The 25,551-nt window shown below is 44.8% G+C and overlaps 2 protein-coding genes across 6 annotated transcripts in view; one reads left to right on the top strand and one right to left on the bottom strand.

Annotated features, from left to right (window-relative positions):
* The window catches only part of LOC133443660 (unconventional myosin-IXAb-like), a 130,793-nt gene that overhangs the window by 95,126 nt on the left and 10,116 nt on the right, over positions 1-25,551 (bottom strand). The gene's annotated exons all lie outside the window — the stretch shown is intronic.
* Positions 1,287-24,399, top strand: LOC133444522 (uncharacterized). The gene is made up of 3 exons (XM_061722362.1): positions 1,287-1,334; positions 2,352-4,491; positions 23,933-24,399. Exons 1-3 carry the CDS (start codon positions 1,287-1,289, stop codon positions 24,397-24,399), a joined length of 2,655 nt encoding a protein of 884 aa, XP_061578346.1.

Genomic DNA, 25,551 nt, shown 5'->3' with positions numbered 1-25,551 from the left:
ACGGATCTCCCCCCAGATCTCCACCCAGATCTCCACCCAGATCTCCACCCAGATCTCCCCACGGATCTCCCCCCAGATCTCCACCCAGATCTCCACACAGATCTCCACCCAGATCTCCACCAGATCTCCACCAGATCTCCACCCAGATCTCCCCCCAGATCTCCACCAGATCTCCACCAGATCTCCACCCAGATCTCCCCCAGATCTCCCCCAGATCTCCACCAGATCTCCACCCAGATCTCCCCCCAGATCTCCACCCAGATCTCCACCCAGATCTCCACCCAGATCTCCACCCAGATCTCCACCCGGATCTCCACCCAGATCTCCACCCAGATCTCCACCCGGATCTCCACCCGGATCTCCACCCGGATCTCCTCCCAGATCTCCCCCCGAACCCTCTGCTCCATCCAGACTCCAGATCTCCTTCTGGATGGAGCAGGGATCAGCAACACAACATGTTTTAGAGCCATATTGGACCAAAAACACAAAAAACAAACATGTCTGGAGCCGCAAAAAATGAAAAGTCTTGTATCAGAATTAGAATGAAGGAACACATGCTGCATGTTTCTATATTAGTTATAACTGGGGGAGATTTTGTTTTTCATTATGCACTTCTAGAAAAAAGTTGAAATGTCGAGAAAAAAGTTGAAATGTCGAGGAAAAAGGCGAAGTTTCCACTTTATTCTTGAAATTGTATTTCAACATTAATCTCGACATTTTGACTTTTTTCTCAAAGTGCACAATAAAAAAAAATCTTCCCCTCTCAAAAATGTTTTCTCCTGCATGAACTCTTACTCTTACTCTTCCGTACAAATCTTCGTTAACAGAAATGTTGAAATGTAATATTTATCCTACACATTTTTACAGAATTGGAAAACGTTAAGGATGTTTGTGTCATGTTTTTCCTACAGAAACCAGGTTAAAACAAAAAATATATTTCCCTCCCCATCTATTTCCATTTTCAAGCATTTTTAAAAAGGTCCAGGAGCCACCAGGGCGGCGCTAAAGAGCCACGGGTCACCAACCCCTGAACTAGTTCTTTTGCAGCGTGTTCACATGCTGCACGTTTCTATATTAGTTCTCGGTCCTCGGCTGCAAATGTAGCATGCTAATGTCTTTCCACATGACTCTTTTTGTTACGCAAATCTATGGAAGAGTATTAGGACCAGGCAGGAGAAAGTTCATGTTTATCATCATTGTCCTGTGACTTCCTAAGACTTGCTGAGATATTAACGTCTCCACGCAGCCAAAGAGGAGAGCAACGCAACACTAAATCACTCGTCTACATGCGGCCTCACACCATCACCATCACCATCACCATCACCGTCCCCCTGGTACTTACGCTGAGCTTCTGAGGCAGGAAATATCTCAGGAATAACTTTATTAGATATAGGAACTAGGAATGGGTGATATTTTACCGTTCACGATAAACCGTCAAAAAAAATTCCCCACGGTAAGAATTTGTATCTCACGGTAAAAACGATAAATTCCCGTTGACGTTTTTATGTAAAACTGAAAGAAAGAAAGAAAGAAAGAAGAAAGAAAGAAAGAAAGAAAGAAAGAAAGAAAGAAAGAAAGAAAGAAAGAAAGAAAGAAAGAAAGAAAGAAAGAAAGAAAGAAAGAAGAAAGAAAGAAAGAAAGATAAATTCCCATTGGTGTAGTTTAGTATTTAGTATCTTTTACAGCAGTGTTTTGGCCTCCAAAGACTGAATGTGGTGATAGATGTATAGTTACAAAGATGGAGTTGAATTAGTATTTTTTTTATCGTCATTTTTATCGTTATCGGGATAAATGACAGAAATTATCGTGATACATTTTTTTAGTCCGTACCGCCCATCCCTAGTAGGAACTGAGACCTCTATATATATCTCTATAGACCCTTCACAGCCAACAGAATCTTCCAGTTAGACTGGACGTTATTCAGTCAAAGACAATACCGTACGTTTGCAGAGATGTACCTTGTTAGAACGAGAAGTTTCATCAAGGAGAATCAAGACAGTTTGATGTTCTGACTTGTTCTGTCAGGATAAGTCGGCATTGTCGGCTTCGGTCCAGAGAAATCCAACATGCTGACATAAACTAGAAGTGTGGGCGGCCTCTGCAAAAGGAAATGACTCTCTCATTACAGAAAAGGGACAAACCGAAATATCCTCTTTTTATTCTGACAAAACAGACACGAACAAGAGGCAGAAGTTAACTCTGGCTCTGTGTTGACTTTCACTTCCCACCCAACACTTCGGCCACAGAGCTAGCGGCCTTCACTTCCTCAATGTGAAGTTCCTGCAACAGTCTTCCTCTTAACCCTGACTGAGTCTAGATGTAACTATGAAAACCTGAGAACCTGAATATAGCAACAGGATAAGCTACGTTCAGGCGTGCAGAACAACCTTCCCAACAAACCTGCCAGAAGCACCGACAAACCTCCCAAAACTAACCTCCCCAACACGCCAACAATACTCCCAAAACTAACCTCCAGGACACAGCAACAAACCTCCCAGAAACACAGACAAACCTCCCCAACAAACCTGCCCAACACGGCAACAAACCTCCCTAACAAACCTCCCCAACACGCCAACAAACCTCCCCAACAAACCCCCCAACACGCCAACAAACCCCCCCAACACGCCAACAAACCCCCCAACACGCCAACAAACCTCCCCAACACGGCAACAAACCTCCCCAACAAACCCCCCAACACGCCAACAAACCTCCCCAACACGCCAACAAACCTCCCCAACACGCCAACAAACCTCCCCAACAAACCCCCCCAAAACGCCAACAAACCTCCCCAACACGCCAACAAACCTCCCCAACACGCCAACAAACCCCCCAACACGCCAACAAACCTCCCCAACACGCCAACAAACCTCCCCAACAAACCCCCCCAAAACGCCAACAAACCTCCCCAACACGCCAACAAACCTCCCCAACAAACCCCCCAACACGCCAACAAACCTCCCCAACAAACCCCCCCAAAACGCCAACAAACCTCCCCAACACGCCAACAAACCTCCCCAACACGCCAACAAACCCCCCAACACGCCAACAAACCTCCCCAACAAACCCCCCAACACGCCAACAAACCTCCCCAACAAACCTCCAGGACACGCCAACAAACCTCCCCAACACGCCAACAAACCTCCCCAACAAACCCCCCCAACACGCCAACAAACCTCCCCAACACGCCAACAAACCTCCCCAACAAACCCCCCCAACACGCCAACAAACCTCCCCAACAAATCTCCCCAACACGCCAACAAACCTCCCCAACAAACCTCCCCAACAAACCTCCCCAACAAACCTCCCCAACACCCCAACAAACCTCCCCAACAAACCTCCCCAACAAACCTCCCCAACACCCCAACAAACCTCCCCAACAAACCAACAAACCTCCCCAACACCCCAACAAACCTCCCCAACAAACCTCCCCAACACCCCAACAAACCTCCCCAACAAACCAACAAACCTCCCCAACACCCCAACAAACCTCCCCAACAAACCTCCCCAACACGCCAACAAACCTCCCCAACAAACCTCCCCAACACGCCAACAAACCTCCCCAACAAATCTCCCCAACACGCCAACAAACCTCCCCAACACGCCAACAAACCTCCCCAACAAACCTCCCCAACACGCCAACAAACCTCCCCAACAAACCTCCCAACACGCCAACAAACCCCCCCAACACGCCAACAAACCTCCCCAACACGCCAACAAACCTCCCCAACACGCCAACAAACCTCCCCAACAAACCCCCCAACACGCCAACAAACCTCCCCAACAAACCCCCCCAACACGCCAACAAACCTCCCCAACACGCCAACAAACCCCCCCAACAAACCTCCCCAACACGCCAACAAACCTCCCCAACACGCCAACAAACCTCCCCAACACGCCAACAAACCTCCCCAACAAACCCCCCCAACACGCCAACAAACCTCCCCAACAAACCTCCCCAACAAACCTCCCCAACACGCCAACAAACCTCCCCAACACGCCAACAAACCCCCCCAACAAACCTCCCCAACACGCCAACAAACCTCCCCAACACGCCAACAAACCTCCCCAACACGCCAACAAACCTCCCCAACAAACCCCCCCAACACGCCAACAAACCTCCCCAACACGCCAACAAACCTCCCCAACAAACCTCCCCAACACGCCAACAAACCTCCCCAACAAACCTCCCCAACACGCCAACAAACCTCCCCAACACGCCAACAAACCTCCCCAACACGCCAACAAACCTCCCCAACAGCCTGCCCAACACGCCAACAAACCTCCCCAACACGCCAACAAACCTCCCCAACAGCCTGCCCAACACGCCAACAAACCTCCCCAACACGCCAACAAACCTCCCTAACAAACCTCCCCAACAAACCTCCCCAACAAACCTCCCTAACAAACCTCCCCAACAAAACTCCCCAACAAACCTCCCAAAACAAACCTCCCTGAAGCACCGACAAACCCCCCCAACACGCCAACAAACTAGTGATGCACCGATTGTTCGGTAACCGAAATTGTTCGGCCGAAAATGGCAAAAAAACACTTTGGGTGTTCGGTGGAATAAGTGGGGAAAAAAAACGAACAATTAATAACGGCGTTGTAAAATAAGGAAATAGACTGGCCGCTCCGTCCCGTAACGGTTGCACCACAAACATAAATCGTTGGCCAACCAAATACTAACCACATAAGAATTTTACCAACATTCACCAGGAGGTGGAACCAAAACAACATAATGCTGGAAATTAAAACATTTTCATTTTTTTATGTTCAATAAATATTTTCTACCTTGTAATTTTGTAAAAGATTTTTTTCTTTGAAAAGCCTAAATCAAATGTATTTGATTTATGCAATGGTGAAAAAATTGGCAAAATAAATGAAAAACTGCGAAGAACCATGTTCGGTATTGTTCGGTATTCGGCCAAGTGTTTATTATTATTTTCGGTTTCGGTTTCGGCCACAAATTTTCATTTCGGTGCATCACTACAACAAACCTCCCAAAACAAACCTCCCCAACATAATGTTGTGGGAGTGTGGGGGAATATGTACAAATCAATAATTCAACCCATTAATATTTTACAAAAAAAAGCCATTAGAATTGTAAACTTGGCTGATTATCTTGCATCAACAAACCCACTTTTCATTCAAAACAATACACTTAAATTGCAAGACATAGTTAATCTGAACACCACTGTGATAATATACAAGAATTATAATAATTTACTTCCGGGCTGCAGGAACCGTTCAAGCCAAGAGAGAAACACGAGCTCAGGGAACTGCAATGTTTGACACAACAACAGTTAGAACAAATACAAAGGGCAGATGTTTATCTGTTTTAGGAGTAAAACTGTGGAACTCATTAGATAACGACCTTAAACTAGCAAACTCAATAAAAGCATACAAGATATTATTCAAAGCAAAGGTGATGGACACATTTATAGAAACACAATAAGCAAACAAAGAAGAATGTACACATGCATGAGATAAAATAACAACTTAAATTTGTTTTGTCGGTTTCCTTAGCATCTTTTCACTTTCTGTTTTCAGAGCTATCATTATTATTATTATCATATTATTGCTATTATTATTATTATTATTATTATTATTATTATTACTATTATTATCATCATCATTATTATTATTATTATTATTATTATTATTATTACTATTATTATTATTATCATCATCATCATTATTGTTAGTATTATTGTTATTACTATTATTATTATTATTATTATTATTATTATTATTATTATTACTATTATTATCATCATCATCATTATTATTATTATTATTATTATTATTATTATTATTATTATTATTATTATTACTATTATTATTATTATTATTATTATTATTATTATTATTATTATTATTATTTTATCATCATTATTGTTATTATTATTGTTATTAGTGCCACGGCTGCGCCACGTGGCACTCCTCCTCCATTGAGCTGCGCAAGCTCAATGGAGGAGGAGTGCCTCGTGCGCAGCACGAGGCACTCTTACTATTGCTCAGGCTTATTATTATTATATATTCTTCCGTAAAAACTTCGGCGCGTAACTAGTCCCGCAGCTTTGAGAAAACGCGAAAAGTAAAAACGTACAAACGTGCGCCTTAATCGGGAATCGATTGGTATGACTTTTATAAGCAATTGGCGTGCACGTTTTTGCGCAACGTGCACAAACGTGCGCTTTTTGCCCCATCCGGAACGCATTGCGTGAACTTTGGGGCCTCACCACTCGCACACCGTTACTCGAAAAATTCTGAACCGATTTAGAAAGTTGTAGGCCCTGAATTTAACTACAGTCCTCTGGATTTTCAGAACGATGGCACGAATAGTTTTTGCACGAAGTGCAAAAACATTTCCAAATTTCCAAACTAATGGGGAACTGTTTTCCCATGCATTTCAATGGCGCCATTCAAAGCGGATGGGAAAATGTTGAGAAAAAAAAGACAAAATTCACCTTTTTTCCGAGTCACGTATCTTTCTCATACTTGGACGTAGAAACGTCATTCAAACTTCAAAACGGAGGAAAACTTCTCTTCTCTCTCCAAACCCCGGACTGTTTTTTCCTAAAATGTACACTTTTCAAGATATGAGCCCTCAAGCGAGGACTGGAAATCACTTTTTTGTCAAATCTTCAGTGCGGTTCTAATTGATCAGAGTGCGAGAGACTTTCAAAAAATGAACATAATTTTTATTTGTAACTCGAGCTCACGGGCAAACCGTAAAAGCTAGAAAGATCATTTTTGGTCAGAATGTAGACATACATTTTGGTATTCTTAAAATGTGACTTTGACAGGCGTGGTGTGCACAAAATTTTAACGGGGGAGCCAAGAGTCACGCCAAATCCTGCCTCTGTCTCCATTGACTCTAATGTTAAATGAAGTTTTCTTCAAAAAAATCTCATTTTTGTTTTCGAATTGCCGTTACTAACACATTTTAAGGAATATCTGAATAAAATTAAGATTGTCAGAATCTTCCGGGTTCTGTCTCTCTCACGATGTCTTTGTTTTTCTGCTAGGAGCTACAGTTTGATTACAAGGTGAAGTTATTTGAGGCTTGTCAAATCCGAAGAACTAGCTGAGTCATTCCAATACAATATACACTACCATACTTCCGGGTCATGTGACCCAGAACTGGTCACATGACCCACTCAATGCAGACTTCATAATACTTTACCTTGGATAATGGAGGAATCTGAACCCTGACCTTTTGACCTTACATGATCCCCAGTCCTGCTGGGGACAGGTTCATGGGATATATATGTATATTATTATTATTATACATATAAATATTTACATTTGTATATTATATATACATATTAGCCCCGCCCCTTCTTCTGATTGGCCGATACGTTATAGTCCAATATCTTTTGAATGGTTTGACATAGAGACTCACGGGTGGTATCAAATGACTAAGTATCGAGCCCCTGACCCTCATTGGTGCAAATTAGCCACGCCCCTTCTTCTGATTGGCCGATACGTTATAGTCCAATATCTTTTGAATGGTTTGACATACAGAGACATGGGTGGTGTCAAATGACTAAGTATCGAGTCCCTGACCCTCATTGGTGCAAATTAGCCACGCCCCTTCTTCTGATTGGCCGATACGTTATAGTCCAATATCTTTTGAATGGTTTGACATACAGAGACATGGGTGGTGTCAAATGACTAAGTATCGAGTCCCCGACCCTCATTGGTGCAAATTAGCCACGCCCCTTCTTCTGATTGGCCGATACGTTAAAGTCCAATATCTTTTGAATGGTTTGACATACAGAGACATGGGTGGTGTCAAATGACTAAGTATGGAGTCCCTGACCCTCATTGGTGCAAATTAGCCACGCCCCTTCTTCTGATTGGCCGATACGTTATAGTCCAATATCTTTTGAATGGTTTGACATACAGAGACATGGGTGGTGTCAAATGACCAAGTATCGAGTCCCTGACCCTCATTGGTGCAAATTAGCCACGCCCCTTCTTCTGATTGGCTGATACGTTAAAGTCCAATATCTTTTGAATGGTTTGACATACAGAGACATGGGTGGTGTGAAATGACTAAGTATCAAGTCCTTGACCTTCATGGGTGCATCCCGCGATCATCCGGCAGTAGTCCGTGGCACTTCAAAATTTCCCGGGAATTTTGGTCTAGTTACTATTATTATTATTATTATTACTATTATTATCATCATCATTATTATTATTATTATTACTATTATTATTATTATCATCATCATCATCATCATCATCATCATTATTGTTATTATTATTATTATTATTATTATTATTATGACTACTATTATTATTATTATTATTATTATTATTATTATTATTATTATTATTATTATTATTATTATTACTATTATTATTATTATTATTATCATATTATTGCTATCATTATTATTATTATCATTATTATTACTATTATTATTACTATTACTATTATTATTATTATTATTATTATCATCATCATCATTATTGTTATTATTATTAGTGCCACGGCTGCGCCACGTGGCACGCCTCCTCCATTGAGCTGCGCAAGCTCAATGGAGGAGGAGTGCCTCGTGCGCAGCACGAGGCACTCATACTATTGCTCAGGCTTATTAGTGCCACGGCTGCGCCACGTGGCACGCCTCCTCCATTGAGCTGCGCAAGCTCAATGGAGGAGGAGTGCCTCGTGCGCAGCACGAGGCACTCATACTATTGCTCAGGCTTATTTATTAGTGCCACGGCTGCGCCACGTGGCACGCCTCCTCCATTGAGATGCGCAAGCTCAATGGAGGAGGAGTGCCTCGTGCGCAGCACGAGGCACTAATACTATTGCTCAGGCTTATTTATTTATTATTCCATATTCTTCCGTATAAACTTCGGCGCGTAACTAGTTGCGCAGCTTTGAGAAAACTCAAAAAGTAAAAACGTAGAAACGTGCGCCTTAATCGGGAATCAATTGGTATGACTTTTATAAGCGATTGGCGTGCACGTTTTTGCGCAACGTGCACAAACGTGCGCTTTTTGCCCCATCCGGAACGCATTGCGTGAACTTTGGGGCCTCACCACTCGCATACCGTTACTCGAAAAATTCTGAACCGATTTAGAAAGTTGTAGGCCCTGAATTTAACTACATTCCTGTGGATTTTCAGAACGATGGCACGAATAGTTTTTGCACGAAGTGCAAAAACATTTCCAAATTTCCAAACTAATGGGGACCATGTATTTGTATGGGGCAGCATTTCACACTGTGTGTGGGATGAGGTTAAAAAAAAAAAAATCACCTTTTTTCTGAGTCACCTATCTTTCTCATACTTGCACGTAGAAAGGTCATTCAAACTTCAAAACGGAGGAAAACTTCTCTTCTCTCTCTAAACCCCGGACTGTTTTTTCCTAAAATGTACACTTTTCAAGATATGAGCGCTCAAGCGAGGACTGGAAATCACTTTTTTGTCAAATCTTCAGTGCGGTTCTAATTGATCAGAGTGCGAGAGACTTTAAAAAAATGATCATAATTTTTATTTGTAACTCGACCTCACGGCCAAACCGTAAAAGGTAGACAGATCATTTTTGGTCAGAATATAGACATAGGTTTTGTGATTCATAAAATGTGACTTTGACAGGCGTGGTGTGCACAAAATTTGAACGGGGAGACTAACAGCCATGCCAAATCCTGTCTTTCTCTCCATTGACTCCCATAATAAATAACGTTTTCTTCAAAAAAATCTCATTTTTGTTTTCGAATTGCCGTTACTAACACATTTTAAGGAATATCTGAATAAAATTAAGATTGTCAGAATCTTCCGGGTTCTGTCTCTCTCACGATGTCTTTGTTTTTCTGCTAGGAGCTACAGTTTGATTACAAGGTGAAGTTATTTGAGGCTTGTCAAATCCGAAGAACTAGCTGAGTCATTCCAATACAATATACACTACCATACTTCCGGGTCATGTGACCCAGAACTAGTCACATGACCCACTCAATGCAGACTTCATAATACTTTACCTTGGATAATGGAGGAATCTGAACCCTGACCTTACATGATCCCCAGTCCTGCTGGGGACAGGTTCATGGGATATATATGTATATTATTATTATTATACATATAAATATTTACATTTGTATATTATATATACATATTAGCCCCGCCCCTTCTTCTGATTGGCCGATACGTTATAGTCCAATATCTTTTGAATGGTTTGACATAAAGAGTCACGGGTGGTGTCAAATGACTAAGTATCGAGCCCCTGACCCTCATTGGTGCAAATTAGCCCCGCCCCTTATTCTGATTGGCCGATACGTTATAGTCCAATATCTTTTGAATGGTTTGACATAAAGAGTCACGGGTGGTGTCAAATGACTAAGTATCGAGCCCCTGACCCTCATTGGTGCAAATTAGCCCCGCCCCTTCTTCTGATTGGCCGATACCTTATAGTCCAATATCTTTTGAATGGTTTGACATAGAGAGACATGGGTGGTGTCAAATGACTAAGTATCGAGTCCCTGACCCTCATTGGTGCAAATTAGCCCCGCCCCTTCTTCTGATTGGCCGATACGTTATAGTCCAATATCTTTTGAATGGTTTGACATACAGAGACATGGGTGGTGTCAAATGACTAAGTAACGAGTCCCTGACCCTCATTGGTGCAAATTAGCCCCACCCCTTCTTCTGATTGGCCGATACCTTATAGTCCAATATCTTTTGAATGGTTTGACATAGAGAGTCATGGGTGGTGTCAAATGACTAAGCATCGAGTCCCTGACCCTCATTGGTGCAAATTAGCCCCGCCCCTTCTTCTGATTGGCTGATACCTTATAGTCCAATATCTTTTGAATGGTTTGACATACAGAGTCATGGGTGGTGTCAAATGACTAAGTATCGAGTCCCTGACCATCATTGGTGCAAATTAGCCCCGCCCCTTCTTCTGATTGGCCGATACGTTATAGTCCAATATCTTTTGAATGGTTTGACATACAGAGACATGGGTGGTGTCAAATGACTAAGTATCGAGTCCCTGACCCTCATTGGTGCAAATTAGCCCCGCCCCTTCTTCTGATTGGCCGATACGTTATAGTCCAATATCTTTTGAATGGTTTGACATACAGAGACATGGGTGGTGTCAAATGACTAAGTATCGAGCCCCTGACCCTCATTGGTGCAAATTAGCCCCGCCCCTTCTTCTGATTGGCTGATACGTTAAAGTCCAATATCTTTTGAATGGTTTGACATACAGAGACATGGGTGGTGTCAAATGACTAAGTATGGAGTCCCTGACCCTCATTGGTGCAAATTAGCCACGCCCCTTCTTCTGATTGGCCGATACGTTATAGTCCAATATCTTTTGAATGGTTTGACATACAGAGACATGGGTGGTGTCAAATGACTAAGTATCGAGTCCCTGACCCTCATTGGTGCAAATTAGCCACGCCCCTTCTTCTGATTGGCTGATACGTTAAAGTCCAATATCTTTTGAATGGTTTGACATACAGAGACATGGGTGGTGTCAAATGACTAAGTATCGAGTCCCTGACCCTCATTGGTTCAAATTAGCCCCGACCCTTCTTCTGATTGGCCGATACGTTATAGTCCAATATCTTTTGAATGGTTTGACATACAGAGACATGGGTGGTGTCAAATGACAAAGTATCGAGTCCCTGACCTTCATGGGTGCATCCCGCGATCATCCGGCAGTAGTCCGTGGCACTTCAAAATTTCCCGGGAATTTTGGTCTAGTTTATTCTTTATTCTTCCGTAAAAACTTCGGCGCGTAACTAGTCCCGCAGCTTTGAGAAAACGCGAAAAGTAAAAACGTAGAAACGTGCGCCTTAATCGGGAATCGATGGGTATGACTTTTATAAGCGATTGGCGTGCACGTTTTTGCGCAACGTGCACAAACGTGCGCTTTTTGCCCCATCCGGAACGCATTGCGTGAACTTTGGGGCCTCACCACTCGCACACCGTTACTCGAAAAATTATGAACCGATTTAGAAAGTTGTAGGCCCTGAATTTAACTACAGTCCTGTGGATTTTCAGAACGATGGCACGAATAGTTTTTGCACGAAGTGCAAAAACATTTCCAAATTTCCAAACTAATGGGGAGATTTTCCCATGTATTTGTATGGGGCAGCATTTCAGACTGTGGGTGGGAGGAGGTTAAAAAAAAAAAAAATCACCTTTTTTCTGAGTCACGTATCTTTCTCATACTTGTACGTAGAAACGTCATTCAAACTTCAAAACGGAGGAAAACTTCTCTTCTCTCTCTAAACCCCGGACTGTTTTTTCCTAAAATGTACACTTTTCAAGATATGAGCCCTCAAGCGAGGTCTGGAAATCACTTTTTTTCAAATCTAGAGCACGGGAGTCAGTTTGCTAGAGTGTAGTTACACTGAAAAAAAAACATGATTTCTTATTTGTAACTCGAGGTCACGGCCAAACCGTAAAAGGTAGACAGATCATTTTTGGTCAGAATATAGACATAGGTGTTGTGATTTATAAAATGTGACTTTCACAGGCGTGGTGTGCACAAAATTTTAACGGTGGAGCCAACAGACACGCCAATTCCTGTCTGTCTCTTCATTGACTCCCATGTTAAATGAAGTTTTCTTAAAAAAAGTCTCATTTTTGTTTTCGAATTGCCGTTACTAACACATTTTAAGGAATATCTGAATAAAATTAAGATTGTCAGAATCTTCCGGGTTCTGTCTCTCTCACGATGTCTTTGTTTTTCTGATAGGAGCTACAGTTTGATTACAAGGTGAAGTTATTTGAGGCTTGTCAAATCCAAAAAACTAGCTGAGTCATTCCAATACAATATACACTACCATACTTCCGGGTCATGTGACCCAGAACTGGTCACATGACACATCAATGCAGACTTCATAATACTTTACCTTGGATAATGGAGGAATCTGAACCCTGACCTTACATGATCCCCATTTTATTTTTATAGGATGTTAGTGTTATTATGGGATGGCAGGTGTTTTTATAGGATGTTAGTATTATTATGGGATGGCAGGTGTTTTTTTAAGGTTTTTAGCGTTATTATGGGATGGCAGGTGTTTTTATAGGATGTTAGTGTTATTATGGGATGGCAGGTGTTTTTATAGGATGTTAGTGTTATTATGGGATGGCAGGTGTTTTTTTAAGGTTTTTAGCGTTATTATGGGATGGCAGGTGTTTTTATAGGATGTTAGTGTTATTATGGGATGGTAGGTGTTTATTATGGGATGGTAGTGTTATTGGTGTTAGCGGTCCCGTTAGCGGTTCTGTTAGCGGTCCTGTTAGCGATCCCGTTAGCGGTCCAGTTAGCGATCCCGTTAGCGGTCCAGTTAGCGACCCCGTTAGCAATCCCGTTAGCGGTCCCGTTAGCGGTTGTTAGCGATCCCGTTAGCAATCCCGTTAGCGGCTCGGTTAGCGGTCCCGTTAGCGATCCCGTTAGCGATCCCGTTAGCGGTCCCGTTAGCGGTCCCGTTAGCGGTTCCGTTAGCGATCCCGTTAGCAGTCCCGTTAGCGGTCCCGTTAGCGGTTCCGTTAGCGGTTGTTAGCGGCTCGGTTAGCGATTCCGTTAGCGGCTCGGTTAGCGGTCCCGTTAGCGATCCCGTTAGCGATCCCGTTAGCGGTTCTGTTAGTGGTCCTGTTAGCGGTTCCGTTAGCGATGGTTAGCGGTCCCGTTAGCGACCCCATTAGCGGCTCCGTTAGCGATCCCGTTAGCGATCCCGTTAGCGGTCCCGTTAGCGGTCCCGTTAGCGGTCCCGTTAGCGGTCCCGTTAGCGGTTCCGTTAGCGATCCCATTAGCGGTCCCGTTAGCGGTCCCGTTAGCGGTCCCGTTAGCGGTCCCGTTAGCGGCTCGGTTAGCGATTCCGTTAACGGCTCGGTTAGCGGTCCCGTTAGCGATCCCGTTAGCGATCCCGTTAGCGATCCCGTTAGCGGTTCAGTTAGCGGTTCTGTTAGCGGTACTGTTAGCGGTTTCGTTAGCGGTTGTTAGCGGTCCCGTTAGCGACCCCATTAGCGGCTCCGTTAGCGATCCCGTTAGCGATCCCGTTAGCGGTCCCGTTAGCGGTCCCGTTAGCGGTCCCGTTAGCGGTTCCGTTAGCGATCCCATTAGCGGTCCCGTTAGCGGTCCCGTTAGCGGTCCCGTTAGCGGTTCCGTTAGCGGTTGTTAGCGGCTCGGTTAGCGATTCCGTTAGCGGCTCGGTTAGCGGTCCCGTTAGCGGTCCCGTTAGCGATCCCTTTAGCGATCCCGTTAGCGGTTCAGTTAGCGATCCCGTTAGAGGTTCCGTTAGCGGCTCTGTTAGCTATCCCGTTAGCGGTCCCGTTAGCGGTCTTGTTAGCGGTTCTATTAGCCTATTACATATTTTCTGTAATAACTTTTGAATGGTTTGACATAGAGAGTCATGGGTGGTGTCAAATGACTAAGTATCGAGTCCTTGACCTTCATGGGTGCAAATAAGCCCCGCGATCATCCGGCAGTAGTCCGTGGCACTTCAAAATTTCCCGGGAATTTTGTCTAGTTAGTGCCACGGCTGCGCCACGTGGCACGCCTCCTCCATTGAGCTGCGCAAGCTCAATGGAGGAGGAGTGCCTCGTGCGCAGCACGAGGCACTCATACTATTGCTCAGGCTTATTTATTATTATTATATATTCTTCCGTAAAAACTTTGTCCGGTAACTAGTCCCACAGCTTTGAGAAAACGCGAAAAGTAAAAAAGTAGAAACGTGCGCCTTAATCGGGAATCGATGGGTATGACTTTTATTAGCGATTGGCGTGCACGTTTTTGCGCAACGTGCACAAACGTGCGCTTTTTGCCCCATCCGGAACGCATTGCATGAACTTTGGGGCCTCACCACTCGCACACCGTTACTCGAAAAATTCTGAACCGATTTAGAAAGTTGTAGGCCCTGAATTTAACTACAGTCCTGTGGATTTTCAGAACGATGGCACGAATAGTTTTTGCACGAAGTGCAAAAACATTTCCAAATTTCCAAACTAATGGGGAGATTTTCCCATGTATTTGTATGGGGCAGCATTTCACACTGTGGGTGGGAGGAGGTTAAAAAAAAAAAAAAAAAACCTTTTTTCTGAGTCACGTATCTTTCTCATACTTGCACGTAGAAACGTCATTCAAACTTCAAAACGGAGGAAAACTTCTCTTCTCTCTCCAAACCCGAAACTGTTTTTTCCTAAAATGTACACTTTTCAAGATATGAGCCCTCAAGCGAGGACTGGAAATCACTTTTTTTCAAATCTAGAGCACGGGAGTCAGTTTGCTAGAGTGTAGTTACACTGAAAAAAAAACATGATTTCTTATTTGTAACTCGAGGTCACGGCCAAACCGTAAAAGGTAGACAGATCATTTTTTGTCAGAATATAGACATAGGTGTTGTGATTTAAAAAATGTGACTTTGACAGGCGTGGTGTGCACAAAATTTTAACGGGGGGCCCAACAGACGCGCCAATTCCTGTCTCGCTGTTCATTGACTCCCATGTTAAAAAACATTTTCTTAAAAAAAATCTCATTTTTGTTTTCGAATTGCCGTTACTAACACATTTTAAGGAATATCTGAATGAAAATAAGATTGACAGAATGTTCTGGGTTCTCTGTCTCTCACGATGTTTTCATATTTCTGCTAAGAGCTACGGTTTGACCGCAAAGTGGAGTGATTTGAGGTTTGTCACAACCGAAAATCTAGCTGTCATTCCCGCTCCCTCTGTATCAGGTTCTTGTTGCCCCTAACAACCAGATCACAGCTGTGCTGATTAGACTGACCCAGACCTGGTCACATGACACAGTCCTTATAGACTTCATGTAATATAACCTGGAAAATGGAGGAATCTGAACCCTGACCTTTTGACCTTACATGATCCCCAGTCCTGCTGGGAACAGGTTCATTGGATATATATGTATATTATTATTATTATACATATAAATATTTACATTTGTATATTATATATACAAATTAGCCCCGCCCCTTCTTCTGATTGGCCGATACGTTAAAGTCCAATATCTTTTGAATGGTTTGACATACAGAGACATGGGTGGTGTCAAATGACTAAGTATCGAGTCCCTGACCCTCATTGGTGCAAATTAGCCACACCCCTTCTTCTGATTGGCCGATACGTTATAGTCCAATATCTTTTGAATGGTTTGACATACAGAGACATGGGTGGTGTCAAATGACTAAGTATCGAGTCCCTGACCCTCATTGGTGCAAATTAGCCACGCCCCTTCTTCTGATTGGCTGATACGTTAAAGTCCAATATCTTTTGAATGGTTTGACATACAGAGACATGGGTGGTGTCAAATGACTAAGTATCGAGTCCCTGACCCTCATTGGTGCAAATTAGCCACGCCCCTTCTTCTGATTGGCCGATACGTTATAGTCCAATATCTTTTGAATGGTTTGACATACAGAGACATGGGTGGTGTCAAATGACTAAGTATCGAGTCCCTGACCCTCATTGGTGCAAATTAGCCACGCCCCTTCTTCTGATTGGCTGATACGTTAAAGTCCAATATCTTTTGAATGGTTTGACATACAGAGACATGGGTGGTGTCAAATGACTAAGTATCGAGTCCCTGACCCTCATTGGTGCAAATTAGCCCCGCCCCTTCTTCTGATTGGCCGATACGTTATAGTCCAATATCTTTTGAATGGTTTGACATAGAGAGTCATGGGTGGTGTCAAATGACTAAGTATCGAGTCCTTGACCCTCATTGGTGCAAATTAGCCCCGCCCCTTCTTCTGATTGGCCGATACGTTATAGTCCAATATCTTTTGAATGGTTTGAGATACAGAGTCATGAATGATGTCATATTAATCAGTATCGAGTCCTTGACCTTCATGGGTGCATCCAGCGATCATCCGGCAGTAGTCCGTGGCACTTCAAAATTTCCCGGGAATTTTGTCTAGTTAGTGCCACGGCTGCGCCACGTGGCACGCCTCCTCCATTGAGCTGCGCAAGCTCAATGGAGGAGGAGTGCCTCGTGCGCAGCACGAGGCACTCATACTATTGCTCAGGCTTATTATTATTTATATATTCTTCCGTAAAAACTTTGTCCGGCTACTCCTCCTACAGCTTTGAGAAAACGCGAAAAGTAAAAACGTAGAAACGTGCGCCTTAATCGGGAATCGATGGGTATGACTTTTATTAGCGATTGGCGTGCACTTTTTTGCGCAACGTGCACAAACGTGCGCTTTTTGCCCCATCCGGAACGCATTGCGTGAACTTTGGGGCCTCACCACTCGCACACCGTTACTCGAAAAATTATGAACCGATTTAGAAAGTTGTAGGCCCTGAATTTAACTACAGTCCTGTGGATTTTCAGAACGATGGCACGAATAGTTTTTGCACGAAGTGCAAAAACATTTCCAAATTTCCAAACTAATGGGGAAGATTTTCCCATGCATTTCAATGGCGCCATTATAAGCGGATGGGAAAATGTTGAGAAAAAAAAGACAAAATTCACCTTTTTTCCGAGTCACGTATCTTTCTCATACTTGCACGTAGAAACGTCATTCAAACTTCAAAACGGAGGAAAACTTCTCTTCTCTCTCTAAACCCCGGACTGTTTTTTCCTAAAATGTACACTTTTCAAGATATGAGCCCTCAAGCGAGGTCTGGAAATCACTTTTTTTCAAATCTAGAGCACGGGAGTCAGTTTGCTAGAGTGTAGTTACACTGAAAAAAAAACATGATTTCTTATTTGTAACTCGAGCTCACGGCCAAACCGTAAAAGGTAGACAGATCATTTTTGGTCAGAATATTGACATAGGTGTTGTGATTCATAAAATGTGACTTTGACAGGCGTGGTGTGCACAAAATTTTAACGGGGGAGCCAACAGACGCGCCAATTCCTGTCTCTCTCTTCATTGACTCCCATGTTAAATGAAGTTTTCTTAAAAAAAATCTCATTTTTGTTTTCGAATTGCCATTACTAACACATTTTAAGGAATATCTGTATGAAAATAACATTAAGATAATCTGGTAGGTTCTCCGTTTCTCAAAATGTTTTCGTTTTTCTGCTAAGAGCTACGGTTTGAGCGCAAAGTGGAGTGATTTCAGGTTTGTCACAACCGAAAATCCAGCTGAGTCATTCCCGCTCCCTCTGTATCAGGTTCTTGTTGCCCCTAGCAACCAGAGCTCAGCTGTTGACTGATTAGACTGACCCAGAACTGGTCACATGACTCACTCAGTACAGAATTCATAGTATAACCTGGAAAATGGAGAAATCTGAACCCTGACCTTTTAACCTTAGATGAACACACACACACACACACACACACACACACACACACACACACACACACACACACACACACACACACACACACACACACACACACACACACACACACGATAGGTGTTATTATGGGATGGCAGGTGTTTTTATAGGATATTAGTGTTATTATGGGATGTCAGGTGTTTTTATAGGATGTTAGTGTTATTATGGGATGTCAGGTGTTTTTATAGGATGTTAGTGTTATTATGGGATGGCAGGTGTTTTTATAGGATATTAGTGTTATTATGGGATGTCAGGTGTTTTTATAGGATGTTAGTGTTATTATGGGATGGTAGGTGTTTATTATGGGATGGTAGTGTTATTGGTGTTAGCGGTCCCGTTAGCGGTTCTGTTAGCGATCCCGTTAGCGGTCCCGTTAGCGGTCCAGTTAGCGATCCCGTTAGCGGTCCAGTTAGCGACCCCGTTAGCGGTCCCGTTAGCAATCCCGTTAGCGGTTGTTAGCGATCCCGTTAGCGATCCCCGTTAGCGGCTTGGTTAGCGATCCCGTTAGCGGCTCGGTTAGCGGTCCCGTTAGCGGTTCAGTTAGCGATTCCGTTAGCGGTCCCATTAGCGGTCCCGTTAGCGGTCCAGTTAGCGATCCCGTTAGCGGTCCAGTTAGCGACCCCGTTAGCGGTTCCGCTAGCGGTTGTTAGCGATCCCGTTAGCGGTCCCGTTAGCGGTTCAGTTAGCGATTCCGTTAGCGATCCCGTTAGCGGTCCCGTTAGCGGTCCAGTTAGCGATCCCGTTAGCGGTCCAGTTAGCGACCCCGTTAGCGGTCCCGTAAGCGGTTCTGATAGCGGTTGTTAGCGATCCCGTTAGCGGTCCCGTTAGCGGTTCTGTTAGCGGTTCTGTTAGCGGTCCTGTTAGCGGTTCCGTTAGCGGTTGTTAGCGGTCCCGTTAGCGATCCCATTAGCGGCTCGGTTAGCAATCCCGTTAGCGGCTCGGTTAGCGGTCCCGTTAGCGGTTCAGTTAGCGATTCCGTTAGCGATCCCGTTAGCGGTACCGTTAGCGGTCCAGTTAGCGATCCCGTTAGCGGTCCAGTTAGCGACCCCGTTAGCGGTCCCGTTAGCGGTTCCGTTAGCGGTCCCGTTAGCGGTTCCGTTAGCGGTTGTTAGCGGCTCGGTTAGCGATCCCGTTAGCGGCTCGGTTAGCGGTCCCGTTAGCGGTCCCGTTAGCGATCCCGTTAGCGGTCCCGTTAGCGGTCCAGTTAGCGATCCCGTTAGCGGTCCAGTTAGCGACCCCGTTAGCGGTCCCGTAAGCGGTTCTGCTAGCGGTTGTTAGCGATCCCGTTAGCGGTCCCGTTAGCGGTTCTGTTAGCGGTTCTGTTAGCGGTCCTGTTAGCGGTTCCGTTAGCGGTTGTTAGCGGTCCCGTTAGCGATCCCATTAGCGGCTCGGTTAGCAATCCCGTTAGCGGCTCGGTTAGCGGTCCCGTTAGCGGTTCAGTTAGCGATTCCGTTAGCGATCCCGTTAGCGGTACCGTTAGCGGTCCAGTTAGCGATCCCGTTAGCGACCCCGTTAGCGGTCCCGTTAGCGGTCCCGTTAGCGGTTCCGTTAGCGGTCCCGTTAGCGGTTCCGTTAGCGGTTGTTAGCGGCTCGGTTAGCGATCCCGTTAGCGGCTCGGTTAGCGGTCCCGTTAGCGGTCCCGTTAGCGATCCCGTTAGCGATCCCGTTAGCGGTTCAGTTAGCGGTTCTATATTTTCTGTAATAACTTTTGAATGGTTTGACATAGAGAGTCATGGGTGGTGTCATTGGAATCTGTATCGAGTCCTTGACCTTCATGGGTGCAAATAAGCCCCGCGATCATCCGGCAGTAGTCCGTGGCACTTCAAAATTTCCCGGGAATTTTGTCTAGTTTATTATATATTCTTCCGTAAAAACTTTGTCCGGCTACTCCTCCTACAGCTTTGAGAAAACGCGAAAAGTAAAAACGTAGAAACGTGCGCCTTAATCGGGAATCGATGGGTATGACTTTTATTAGCGATTGGCGTGCACGTTTTTGCGCAACGTGCACAAACGTGCGCTTTTTGCCCCATCCGGAACGCATTGCGTGAACTTTGGGGCCTCACCACTCGCACACCGTTACTCGAAAAATTATGAACCGATTTAGAAAGTTGTAGGCCCTGAATTTAACTACAGTCCTGTGGATTTTCAGAACGATGGCACGAATAGTTTTTGCACGAAGTGCAAAAACATTTCCAAATTTCCAAACTAATGGGGAGCTCATTTTCCCTATGTATTCCTATGGCGCCATTCAAAGCGGATGGGAAAATGTCGAGAAAAAAGACAAAATTCACCTTTTTTCTGAGTCACGTATCTTTCTCATACTTGCACGTAGAAACGTCATTCAAACTTCAAAACGGAGGAAAACTTCTCTTCTCTCTCCAAACCCGAAACAGTTTTTTCCTAAAATGTACACTTTTCAAGATATGAGCCCTCAAGCGAGGACTGGAAATCACTTTTTTTCAAATCTAGAGCACGGGAGTCAGTTTGCTAGAGTGTAGTTACACTGAAAAAAAAACATGATTTCTTATTTGTAACTCGAGCTCACGGCCAAACCGTAAAAGGTAGACAGATAATTTTTGGTCAGAATATAGACATAGGTGTTGTGATTTATAAAATGTGACTTTGACAGGCGTGGTGGGCACAAAATTTTAACGGGGGAGCCAACAGACACGCCAGTTCCTGTCTCTCTCTTCATTGACTCCCATGTTAAATGAAGTTTTCTTAAAAAAAATCTCATTTTTGTTTTCGAATTGCCGTTACTAACACATTTTAAGGAATATCTGTATGAAAATAACATTTAGATAATCTGGTAGGTTTTCTGTTTCTCAAAATGTTTTCGTTTTTCTGCTAAGAGCTACGGTTTGAGCGCAAAGTGGAGTGATTTCAGGTTTGTCACAACCAAAAATCCAGCTGAGTCATTCCCGCTCCCTCTGTATCAGGTTCTTGTTGCCCCTAGCAACCAGAGCTCAGCTGTTGACTGATTAGGCTGACCCAGAACTGGTCACATGACTCACTCAGTACAGACTTCATAGTATAACCTGGAAAATGGAGAAATCTGAACCCTGACCTTTTAACCTTAGATGAACACACACACACACACACACACACACACACACACACACACACACACACACACACACACGATAGGTGTTATTATGGGATGTCAGGTGTTTTTATAGGATGTTAGTGTTATTATGGGATGTCAGGTGTTTTTATAGGATGTTAGTGTTATTATGGGATGACAGGTGTTTTTATAGGATGTTAGTGTTATTATGGGATGTCAGGTGTTTTTATAGGATGTTAGTGTTATTATGGGATGGCAGGTGTTTTTATAGGATGTTAGTGTTATTATGGGATGGCAGGTGTTTTTATAGGATGTTAGTGTTATTATGGGATGTTAGTGTTATTATGGGATGGTAGGTGTTTATTATGGGATGGTAGTGTTATTGGTGTTAGCGGTCCCGTTAGCGGTTCTGTTAGCGGTCCTGTTAGCGATCCCGTTAGCGGTCCCGTTAGCGGTCCAGTTAGCGATCCCGTTAGCGGTCCAGTTAGCGACCCCGTTAGCGGTCCCGTTAGCAATCCCGTTAGCGGTCCCGTTAGCGGTTGTTAGCGATCCCGTTAGCGATCCCGTTAGCGGCTTGGTTAGCGATCCCGTTAGCGGCTCGGTTAGCGGTCCCGTTAGCGGTTCAGTTAGCGATTCCGTTAGCGATCCCGTTAGCGGTCCCGTTAGCGGTCCCGTTAGCGGTCCCGTTAGCGGTCCAGTTAGCGATCCCGTTAGCGGTCCAGTTAGCGACCCCGTTAGCGGTCCCGTTAGCGGTTCCGCTAGCGGTTGTTAGCGATCCTGTTAGCGGTCCCGTTAGCGGTTCAGTTAGCGATTCCGTTAGCGATCCCGTTAGCGGTCCCGTTAGCGGTCCAGTTAGCGATCCCGTTAGCGGTCCAGTTAGCGACCCCGTTAGCGGTCCCGTTAGCGGTTCCGCTAGCGGTTGTTAGCGATCCCGTTAGCGGTCCCGTTAGCGGTTCTGTTAGCGGTTCTGTTAGCGGTCCTGTTAGCGGTTCCGTTAGCGGTTGTTAGCGGTCCCGTTAGCGATCCCATTAGCGGCTCGGTTAGCAATCCCGTTAGCGGCTCGGTTAGCGGTCCCGTTAGCGGTTCAGTTAGCGATTCCGTTAGCGATCCCGTTAGCGGTACCGTTAGCAGTCCAGTTAGCGATCCCGTTAGCGGTCCAGTTAGCGACCCCGTTAGCGATCCTGTTAGCAATCCCATTAGCGGTCCCGTTAGCGGTTCCGCTAGCGGTTGTTAGCGATCCCGTTAGCGGTTCTGTTAGCGGTCCCGTTAGCGGTTCTGTTAGCTGTTGTTAGCGGTCCCGTTAGCGATCCCATTAGCGGCTCGGTTAGCGGTCCCGTTAGCGATCCCGTTAGCGATCCCGTTAGCGATCCCGTTAGCGGTCCCGTTAGCGATCCCGTTAGCGGTCCCGTTAGCGGTTCCGTTAGCGGTCCCGTTAGCGGTCCTGTTAGCGGTTCCGTTAGCGGTTGTTAGCGGCTCGGTTAGCGATCCCGTTAGCGGCTCGGTTAGCGGTCCCGTTAGCGGTCCCGTTAGCGATCCCGTTAGCGATCCCGTTAGCGGTTCAGTTAGCGGTTCTATATTTTCTGTAATAACTTTTGAATGGTTTGACATAGAGAGTCATGGGTGGTGTCATTGGAATCTGTATCGAGTCCTTGACCTTCATGGGTGCAAATAAGCCCCGCGATCATCCGGCAGTAGTCCGTGGCACTTCAAAATTTCCCGGGAATTTTGTCTAGTTGTTATTACTATTATTATTACTATTATTATTATTTTGTGTAGACTTATGATACTTAATTTGTTTTTTTGTATACTTTATTCAGTTAAAAGGTGGGTAGATAATCTTTCTGCTTCAAGCCCAGACCTTTTCGGTCAAAATAATCACAATGTTGACCAGGGAAAAACCTGTTATCTTGTTTGTTGATTTTTGTTTTTGATTGACTGAAATAAATATTCACTAACTAACTAACAACACGCCAACAAACCTTCATGACACCCCAACAAACCTCGGAGGTAAATAATCAACGATGGGTTTGAGCGAGGAGAGAACAACAATCCACTGTAAATAATAAAACTAATATTTTAGGACCAAAATCTAATCTAAAATATATAGAATAAAGAAGATGTTCAGATATTTCAGCGTGAACAGAGTTCAGGTTTACATGTTTTCTCAGAGACATCAACATCAACCAGGAATCCTGACTTCACGAGGACACGACCCGTTCACACGTTTCAAACAAACTACAAACAGTTCTTTTTATTCTCTGCTTTTAATTTGGTAGAAAGTAATTTTTTTTATTTTACTATAGCAAACAACCGAACTACACAAAACATCCGTCATCTTGTGTTTTCATTGATCCTCCCTCCCTTTCTTCCCTCCCTCCCTCCATTCCTGCCACACTCCTTCCTTCCTTCCTTCCTTCCTTCCTTCCTTCCTTCCTTCCTTCCTTCCTTCCTTCCTTCCTTCCTTCCTTCCTTCCTTCCTTCCTTCCTTCCTTCCTTCCCATCTTCCCTCCATTCCTGCCACACTTCCTTCGTTAGGGAAGAATATTCACTAAGATTCCTGAGAGCTTCCATATCTGCTCCCAAAACCCCCAGACCTGTCCAGAAACCCCCCAGAACAATCCAAAACCCTCCCAGAAACCCCCAGCAACTGTCCAAACCCCCTAGAACTGTCCAGAACCCTCCCAGACCCCAGAGAACAATCCAAAACCCTCCCAGACCCCCCAGACCCCCCAGACCTGTCCAAGACCCTCCCAGAACTGTCCAAAACCCTCCCAGACCCCCCAGACTGTCCAAAACCCTCCCAGAAACCCCCTAGAACTGTCCAAAACCCTCCCAAAGCCCCCCAGAACTGTCCAAAACCCTCCCGAACCCCCCCAGACCCCCCAGTACCGTCCACAACTCTTCCAAAACCTCCCCAGACCTGTCCAAAACTCTTCCAAAACCTCTCCAGACCTGTCCGAAACTCTTCCAAAACCCCCCAGACCCCCAGAACTGTCAAAAAAGAAACAGAAAACCCTCCCAAAAACCTCCTGGACCCCCAGAACTGTCCAAACCCTTAACCCCCTCACAACTCTAAAACCCTCCAGTCCACAGACCGCACCAGAAGAAAAAAGCTTGAAAACAAAACAAACAAACATGGGGGAGAAGCGACTCAACACCATATGCCGTTACCGTGGAGAGTTTCTGATCAGAACTTTAATGTGTAGAGTTACCGAGTTACCAAGTTACAAAGTTACCAAGATCTGAGTTACCTAGTACCTAGTTACCAAAAAACAAATGAACAACTCCGTCCATCGCTCTCCTTCTCTGCCACTGAAACTTTGATCCAGGCCTTCATCACCTCAAGACTCGACTACTGCAACAGCATCCTCTACGGCTCATCTTCCAAGGTCCTCAATAAACTCCAATACATTTAAAACTCTGCCGCCCGCCTGATCACCCACACCCGCTCCCATGACCACATCACCCCAGTCCCCCCATTGGCCACCAGTCCCCCCCCCCCCCCCCCCCCAGGCTTCAGGGGGCAGCAGCCTCTATCTAGCCAGTATCAGTGGCAGGATTACATTCAGCCCATTTAGCAGCAGCAACGCAGCCCCCCCCCCCCTCCAGAGGAAATATGAAGGCAGATCATCTTCATCATCGTCATCGTCACGCTGCCATGTTTTGGCAGGACTGAAGGTTCAACACGCAGGAACATCCTGATGAATAATAGAGACTCTCTGGAGGAGAGAAGCCATTACTGCCTCATCAATAAACTACTGCCTCATCAATAAACCAGCAGGGACAGGAAACCGAGATGCTGCTGAGGGGGGAACGGGGGCCACACTAGACCAGGTCCAGGAAAGACCAGGTCCAGACTAGACTAGACATCTACAGAGAAACATGAGTCAGGCGTGGGCTTTGCCATCAAATCGTCTATCCGGCTATCAGAACTACCTGTTGGAAACTCAGACCGTATCATCTCACTCCGTCTGCCGCTGCGTAAGAAACGCACTCTCCATCTCATAAGCGTTTATGCCCCGACCATGCAGCACACAGACGCAATTAGGGTTGCAAAATTCCGGGAATTTTCAAAGTTGGAAACTTTCCATGGGAATTAACGGCAATATATGGGAATTAACGGGAATATATGGGAATTAACGGGAATTAACGGGAATTAACGGGAATAAATAAGAAATTTACAGAATTGAAGGTTGGCCCTTAACAGGGAA

This window comes from Cololabis saira, chromosome 5 (genome assembly GCF_033807715.1).
Source record: "Cololabis saira isolate AMF1-May2022 chromosome 5, fColSai1.1, whole genome shotgun sequence".
In the NCBI taxonomy this organism is placed as follows: Eukaryota; Metazoa; Chordata; class Actinopteri; order Beloniformes; family Belonidae; genus Cololabis; species Cololabis saira.
Note: the sequence above shows the minus strand (reverse complement) of the source record. Positions and strands in the feature narration are given on the sequence as shown.

Excerpts from the sequence above, each read along its gene's own strand:
- LOC133444522 (XM_061722362.1), top strand. The coding sequence starts at position 1,287 with ATGCGGCCTCACACCATCACCATCACCATCACCATCACCGTCCCCCTG. Across the intron at positions 1,335-2,351 it reads TCACCATCACCGTCCCCCTG|CAACAGGATAAGCTACGTTC; the intron begins GTACTTACGCTG and ends ACCTGAATATAG. Across the intron at positions 4,492-23,932 it reads CCCAACACGCCAACAAACTA|ACCTGTCCAGAAACCCCCCA; the intron begins GTGATGCACCGA and ends CAAAACCCCCAG.